General features: G+C 42.9%; 1 protein-coding gene across 1 annotated transcript; it reads right to left on the bottom strand.

Moving 5' to 3' along the window:
* Positions 1 to 636: 636 nt before the first annotated feature.
* Positions 637 to 7,167, bottom strand: chp (leucine rich repeat containing G protein-coupled receptor chaoptin). Its single transcript, XM_017178891.3, has 15 exons — positions 6,928 to 7,167; positions 6,202 to 6,438; positions 5,272 to 5,985; positions 5,001 to 5,176; positions 4,471 to 4,605; positions 4,150 to 4,378; positions 3,470 to 4,079; positions 3,284 to 3,414; positions 2,975 to 3,231; positions 2,772 to 2,913; positions 2,357 to 2,715; positions 1,870 to 2,293; positions 1,567 to 1,808; positions 1,326 to 1,512; positions 637 to 1,267 (listed from the first exon to the last, which is right to left on the bottom strand). The coding sequence occupies exons 1-15, from the start codon at positions 6,928 to 6,930 to the stop codon at positions 1,166 to 1,168; spliced, it is 3,948 nt and encodes a 1,315-aa protein (XP_017034380.1). The 5' UTR covers positions 6,931 to 7,167; the 3' UTR covers positions 637 to 1,165.
* Positions 7,168 to 7,283: the final 116 nt, after the last annotated feature.

The raw sequence follows: 7,283 nt of genomic DNA, 5'->3' as shown, positions 1-7,283 counted from the left end.
TATATATGTGTAAAACGCAAGAAAACTGGAGTGTCTCAGAGAGGCAGTGTTTTGAATACCCTAATTGAGATTTTCTATATACGCTGAGGAATATATACATTTAATATAGTTCTCCACTTTAAATTTTAAAAGAATTAAATTTCAAAATATATTGAACTTATAAATTTAATTCTATAATAAAAAGGTAATAAGTAATTCTAAAAAAAAACTATCGAAATTAATAAAACTTAAACCCGATTATAATATCCCCTTTAACTTCCTCATAGTTCTGACTGGAAAATACCCAACAACGCTTGTATATTGAACACTGCTTAAATACTTCCCTTTGTGTGTGCTCCAAAATTCCCATTTAACTGAAAATACCCTCGGCAGGAAGGCCAGCAAAAAGAAACAAAACAAAAGTAAGAGAGGAAAAGCGCTCGCCGCTTTACACACAATAATTTATCGTATGGAAAAGCCGTATACGAAGTGGAGGAAACTTTAAGCGAAAAGTTTTTAATTGTTTGTTACTGACCGGCCAGCTGCCTGGTCTGGCAATTGTGAACATAATTTGTTTGTAGCAAGTACTTTTCTGCCGGCCCAGCAGACCCATAAAAAATCATAATGTCCACCCTCAAAAAAAAAGGAAAGAGAGAGTCAGAACCAGAGGCGAACTTAACCTACCGTAAATATTTATTATATGTTTATGAAACATTTTACAGACTTTCATTTTGGAATTGTTTAAGCAGCGTTTAAGCAGTGACCTAACTTATAAAAGAAGTACAGAAAATATTCGTGGGCTAAGTCAGACGTGGTTATAAGTTAGCTGGAGATTATATATGGTTCGAATCGAGGCCAACAAAAATATACATACATGTCAGACAGAAAGGTGTGAGGTGAGGTGAGTGTGCTGAAGAGTGTGGAGTGTGGATTGTGTGTAAGTGAGGATTACTACATATAAGGCGTTACCAAGGACTCTAAAGATTGTCGCTACACAGCGGAGTGGTGATAGAAGGTATACGGAAGAGAAACAACTAACTGCGAAAGGAGTCAAAAGTGGCCAAAGTCTCATCATCAAGCTTAAACTCTAGACATCTGATGGCAGGACTTAGACGACCTGCCTGCCATAGACCTGCTCTAGAATGCTATAAAAGTCGGTGGACGTCTTATATGCAAAGTGCAGAAGTCACATCCAGAAGACCATGGCCACGCACACCATAACCACCACAAAGGCGGCCTCCCGGCAATTGGCATTATCCCAGCCGCACTCTAAATCGAATTTGAGAGCCTACAAAAACAATAAATATTATAAAAATAACATATTATTTTTAATGTTAGTAACCTACCTCCATTAACTGTTGACCTCCTTTGTTTTCGCAGCGTGTCTCCCTTAGATCATCATCATGATCATCGCAATTATGACGTCCGTACACCTGGCACGGTGAGTTCATGAAAGTGCGGAAGACAGTATCTGTCCAGGTTTGCGAAGAGCAAATATACTGGCGCCTCTTGCGCTGCCAGAACTCAACCCAACTGAAAATTAAAATATGGATAGGATAGGATATAGGATATAGTATAGTTTTTTACCCCAAATCACAATCGCAGTTGAGATCCGTATGTGACATCTTCAGGTCGGTGAGGAATACACTGTTGGGCAGATATGGCACAGCTCCCGTATTCGGGTTGGGAATCTTCTTTAGGTTGCGATTGTTGTAACGGATATCCAGGGAAATGTTACGAACTCGGCCCATGTACTTGAAGAAATTCGGTGGGAGGGCTTGCAGCGAGGTGTTGAACAATTGCATGTAGAGATAGGGAGAACGCATGCCCTAAGAAAAAAATATACTAATAATATTCTTCAAGAAAGCAGAGAACCTAAAGCTAACCTACCCTCAGAATACGTTCATGTAGATTACTAAACTGGGGACCACTGAACGTTATGTTTGTCAGCTTGGAGGGCAGATGACCCTCCATTTCGCGCTGCAGATCGGTGGGATTGCCCAGCCAGAGGGTCTGCATCTCCAGGGTGGGTCCAGAACCCTTCTTGATAATCCTCGTGAAGGGCTGCGGTGCTTCAATCCACAGCTGCCGGATATTATAGTGATGGCGCAGCAAATAAGGAATATTAAAGTGCTCGATGTGAGAGTAAGCAGTGAGCTTCAGGGATCGCAGATGGGGCAACGAGTCCAGGCAGCCGTACTCGAAGTAATGTAGTCGGAAATTGGATATGTCCAGCATTTCGAGATCCTCATTGACGCCATCGAAGCTGTTGTTATTCAGCGAGGTGATGGGGTTGCCGGACAGCATCAGACGTCTGACGAAGGAATAAAATAACTCATAACAGGCTTAATAAATATTAAGTACAATCTAACCCCACCTTAGATGTGGCAGAGATTGGGTCATCAAGGGCACATTGGTCAAATCATTGTTGGATAGGTCCAGCATGCGCAGATTGGACATATTGGTGGCCAACTCCTGGGGAATCGAGGGCAGTTCATTGTAGCCCAAACGGAACTCACGCAGAAATTTAAGACGAATCTCTGGGACAGTGCTCAAGGAAACATTCTCCAGGCCCAGCTTGATCAGCGAGTTCTCTAGACCCATAAACGACTTATCCATCACCTTAAGATCCCGATTATGAGACAGATCCAACACAGCCAACTTGGGCATGGTAGCAAAAACGGCATCTTCAATGCGTAGCAAATAGTTGTAGGAGATGTCCAAGTAGCGAAGGGACTACAAAATATATATATTTAATTTATAAAAATACTTCATGTAATAAATCAACTCACTCTAAACTTGTTCGACAGATCCATGCTGTGAATTGTGGAAATAAAGTTATTGGACAAATGCAACTCGCACAGCGTCAGGGCAGCCAAGCTAGACAGCGAAGAGGAGGGAATCTTCAAGAGCATGTTGTGCGACACATCCAATCTTGAATAGAAAAAACTCATTGTATTTCTGAAAGAAAACTGTTGAGAGATTCTTAGCTCACTTTTCCATTCCTCCATTGTAGAAGAGATTGTCGGGCAGGCCACGCAAATGATTGTGCGAAAAGTCAACGATTCGCAGACCCTGGACAGGCTTGAAAATGTCCTGCGGTATATCGCTGAGATAGTTGTGGCCAAAGTACACCAACTGCAGGTGCTTGGTGTTCTTGAATGCATCAAAGTCCAGCTCATGGATCCAATTATAGCTGAGATCCAGCCATTGCAAGTTTATCATATTGCCAAAGACATCGCGAGTGGTGTTCTACAAGGATAAAATGTTTTAAAATTAAACTAGATCTCAGAGAGTTACCCACCATTAGAGAGTTATAACCCAAATGCAGATGGGTCAATGAATTCTCAGCCGGCCGGAAGTAGCCCGGGTGAATAATGGAAATGTTATTGTGGGAGAGATCCAAAATCTTGATATTTGAGTGGTACATGCCGCCTGAAATACATATCAAATTATTAAGTATAAATTATAATTAATTATATTTATTTACCATGTTCATTTCGTCCACTCCACGAGGAGTTGTACATCAATTGCCTAATTTGATTGTGGCTCACATTAACATTCAGATTCGACAGCGTTCCCACTTGATCAAAGTAATCAAAGTTAAAGTTTGGCAACTGATTGAATGCCATGTCCAGGATCTCTAAATTCGGTAAGTTCTGGAAGGACTCCTCCGCTAAATTGCTGATTTTGTTTCCCCTCAAGCTCAGATACTCCAGTTCATCGAGGTTCATGAAGGCCCTTCTCTCGATCTTGTCAATCTTATTGTCATCCAAATGCAGTTTCCTTAGAGCTTCCAGATCGAAGAAGGTATACGTAGACACCGAAGTCAAGTGATTGAAGCGCAGCGAGATCTCCTCCAGCTTCGAGTGGATATCGCCCTGGAAAGTGCCCTTGGACACCTGCTCAATGCGGTTGTCGTGCAACTCCAGCAATCGCAGATTTTTCAGGAAATGGAAGCTGGTGTCACTCATGCTGCTAATATGGTTGTTGCTAAAGTCCAGCTCCTGCAGCGAGGTCAGGTGCCTCAGAGCCTCCGCCGGCAGAGCACTGCCCGAGTAGCCATGAGACATCTTCAGGGAGATCAGAGAGTGGCCAATCTAAAAAGCAGAGGAAATTACAAAAATATAATAAGAAATATATCTAAATGCCATTAAAAACCAATTTTACCTCATGGAAGGCATCATTTTCAATGTTGGATATTCCATTCTCGCTAAAGTCCAGTCGCTTTAGACCCCTCACATGCTTAAACGCGTGCGACTGAATACCCGAGAGACTGGCCCTGGTAATCTGCAGATCCTCCAGCTCCACGCCAAAGTCCTTAAAGTCTTCTGGTCCCAGGGAGGAGGAGCCCATTCGCGAGATCGACAGCGAGCGCATGTTCCGCATTCTGGTCATACTTTGTTGTAAATAAATAGAAGAGTGGTAATGGGGTAAGGGGTGTGTGTGTGGGAAGCAGGATATTCTCTCAGTGCTGTGGGGGTCACTTACTTGCGCAAAGTCTGGAGATTGGTGGGATCATTCCGGTCCCCGCTTAGATCCAATTTCAGGAGGGTATAGTGCATGGCATTAAAGGTTTCGGTGGGCTTTTGGATTTTGATCTTGTTGTCCCGCATGCTGATAACCCTGTGATAACAAATAATAACCAGCATGTAAAATTAATAAATTTGTTTATATAACAATCTAATATGTTTTCCACTCGTTTAAAACCTTTTAGGAAATTATGCTTTTCACATAACAAACTAAATTCCCCTAACAAACTTGTATTGATTTATAATTTTTGGATTTATTTAAGTCTAAGCTTTTCCTTCAGTGTCGGATGTTTTTTGCACAATTGCCTGGTTGCGCGGCTTTTCCCTCCTCCGCGGGTTCTTTAAAATCGGGTCACACTCTTAGCCCACATACAAATCGGAGGGAAACGGAGTGAAGCCCCTAGACAATCCGATTAGGCCCCCGTGCGTGTGTGCAGTGTGTGAGGGAAACCGGGGTAGCAACAAGGAATAGAGGTGTTTTTCGCTCACCTCAAGACATCGAAATTGTTGAAGAGCTTGTGGTGCAGCTTGGTGAGATTGTTCCCAGACAAGTCGAGAATCTGCAGGCTGTTCACCAGGCTGTCAAAGGCCTGAATCGAGATATTGGTAAGGCCGCAGTATCGCATGTATATCTCCCTGATCCGAGCGGGCTTAAAGGCATCTTCCTGTGAAATAAAGGAAGTTTATTTGTTTTATTTTAAGCTCCAAGTATATTATTTATTTAACTAAAAAGTAAAATATTCCAAAAAATATCACTTACCCTCAATGTGTGAATGGGATTGCCATCGAAGAAAGTCCTGTTCACGGTGTCAAAGTATTTAAACGAGTTGGGCGGCAGCACCTCAATGTGATTATACTCCAGATGCAAATTGTCTAGATTTAGTTTGGTGCTGGCCTTGATGTCATAGGTCTCGTTGCCACTGAGTGACCAAATCACGTTGTGGGAGATGTCCAGGGTGCGCAGGCTCTTCAGCGGCCCCAAGGCGTCATAGGGGATCTCCGAGAGAATATTGTCCGTTAACAGAAGGCGTGTCAATCGTGGCATACCGTCCACAAACACATTTGGATCGATCTCGAAGAGGTTGTTGCCACTCAGGTCTAGGGTTTCCAGGATCAGCAGCCCCGAGAAGCTGTGCGGTGACAGCTGAGAGATGCAGTTCTCGCGCAGAATCAACGTCTGCAGCGAGTCCTCCAGCCCGCGAAACGAGTCGTGATGAATGTGCGTTATGTGATTGTAGCCCAGGTCTAGGTGGCGCAGCTTCTTCAGGTGCCGCCACGATTTCGAGGGCATCTCCACCAGATCATTCTGCGGCAGGATCAGTTCCCACAGCGATCGCTCTAGCCCGATAAAGGCGTCTTCCGGGATTTCGGTGAGGTAATTGCCCGAGATCTGCAGCCGGTACAAGCCCGTTGACTGCAGGAAGTATGGTTCGATCTCGCGCAGACCCGTGTTCTCCATGTGCAGCATGAAAACCTAACCCACATGAAGAGTATTTAGGTGTGTATACGTTAGGAATTATTTAATTTATAAAGATTTAAAGATATTGCTATAAGAAAATGCCTACAATTTTAAATTTCTAAAAACTAGATTTTAAAAAATTGGAAATATGTCTATATTTCTTTCAAAATCAGCCATTTCTGTAGCATCCCTAATTTTCAAAATAATTGCTAAGAAATAGGAATCACTCACCTTTGATTGGTTCACCATGCGCGGCAGTGCGGGAAACGGAACGTTCTTGCAGTGCACTATTCCCAGATCGGTTGAGGATTTGGAACAGGTGCACATCACATTGTAGGTGCAGGGCGGGTAATGCGTCTCCTCCATTTCACGATCGAACATCGAGGCGCGAGCCAGCGACATCCAGATCATGATCATGAGGGTTATTGTCAGGAAGGCATAGCCAAACTTAAAGAAGAATTCAAGGCCCTAAGGGTAAAAAAGATAAGGTGACTGAGCAGGAGAACAACTGATATTTTCAAATAATAATTTGTCTTCAATCTTTAATTGAATTGATTTTTAAAATTATTTAAATTTAGTTTAATTACTAAATTTTATTAAAGTCAATCAACTCAAAAACTCAACTTTCAATGCAAGTACTGAAATGCTTTCCCTAGCCTTTAAAAAGTTTATATTTTCCGACCTCTCTTCTAGGAAATGAGTGAGACCTCGGCAAGAGGATTAACAACTTAATTATCCTTTGCAAAAGTTCAGGGATGATTCTAGACCAAAGGGGTATCTCTCGTTTCACAGGAATTAAATCCAGTCAGTCAGTTTTCTCTAGGGCTTCGCTAAGCCGCAAGAGTTGAGCACTTCAAGGGCTACTCGCACAGCCTATTGAGTGTCCTTTTTATGGCAAGAAAACTTGATTTGATTATGCAGGATGCAAGACCATTTCGTTGGCTAACTAATACACACCATTTTGTGGTTAATTGGATTAGGCACCCGCGATAATTGGCATTTAGAACGGACTTAATTGAATTTAACTGCCACACACTGTCCACTGTCCACAGATCAAGTTTACTTTTGTAGCTCCTGCACAGGACACTCGCGTTTAAATCCTGGCGGCTCCTTGTCTTAAACGTTACACGGTAGTTCGTCAGAGGAGCAGGGCTAGCAAGGAAAAAAAACACGTCCGAACCGCAGCGCGTTCCACGCACGTCTGACAAAATGCAAATCAATCGGCAACGGGCCCAGTATCGCTCGTCTTGGCCAAGTGGCGCACCCGGCTAATTGGATTGTAACATATTGTATATAGTCGACGGCGCCGAGAC

Source organism: Drosophila kikkawai, chromosome 3R, assembly GCF_030179895.1.
Source record: "Drosophila kikkawai strain 14028-0561.14 chromosome 3R, DkikHiC1v2, whole genome shotgun sequence".
Lineage (NCBI taxonomy): Eukaryota > Metazoa > Arthropoda > Insecta > Diptera > Drosophilidae > Drosophila > Drosophila kikkawai.
Note: the sequence above shows the minus strand (reverse complement) of the source record. Positions and strands in the feature narration are given on the sequence as shown.

Bases quoted from the DNA above. Each gene is read 5' to 3' on its own strand.
- chp (XM_017178891.3), bottom strand. The intron at 3,415-3,469 runs GTAAATAAATAT...TATGTATTTCAG, and splicing joins GAGTGGACGAAATGAACATG to GCGGCATGTACCACTCAAAT. The intron at 2,914-2,974 runs GTGAGCTAAGAA...TTTCTATTCAAG, and splicing joins TACAATGGAGGAATGGAAAA to ATTGGATGTGTCGCACAACA.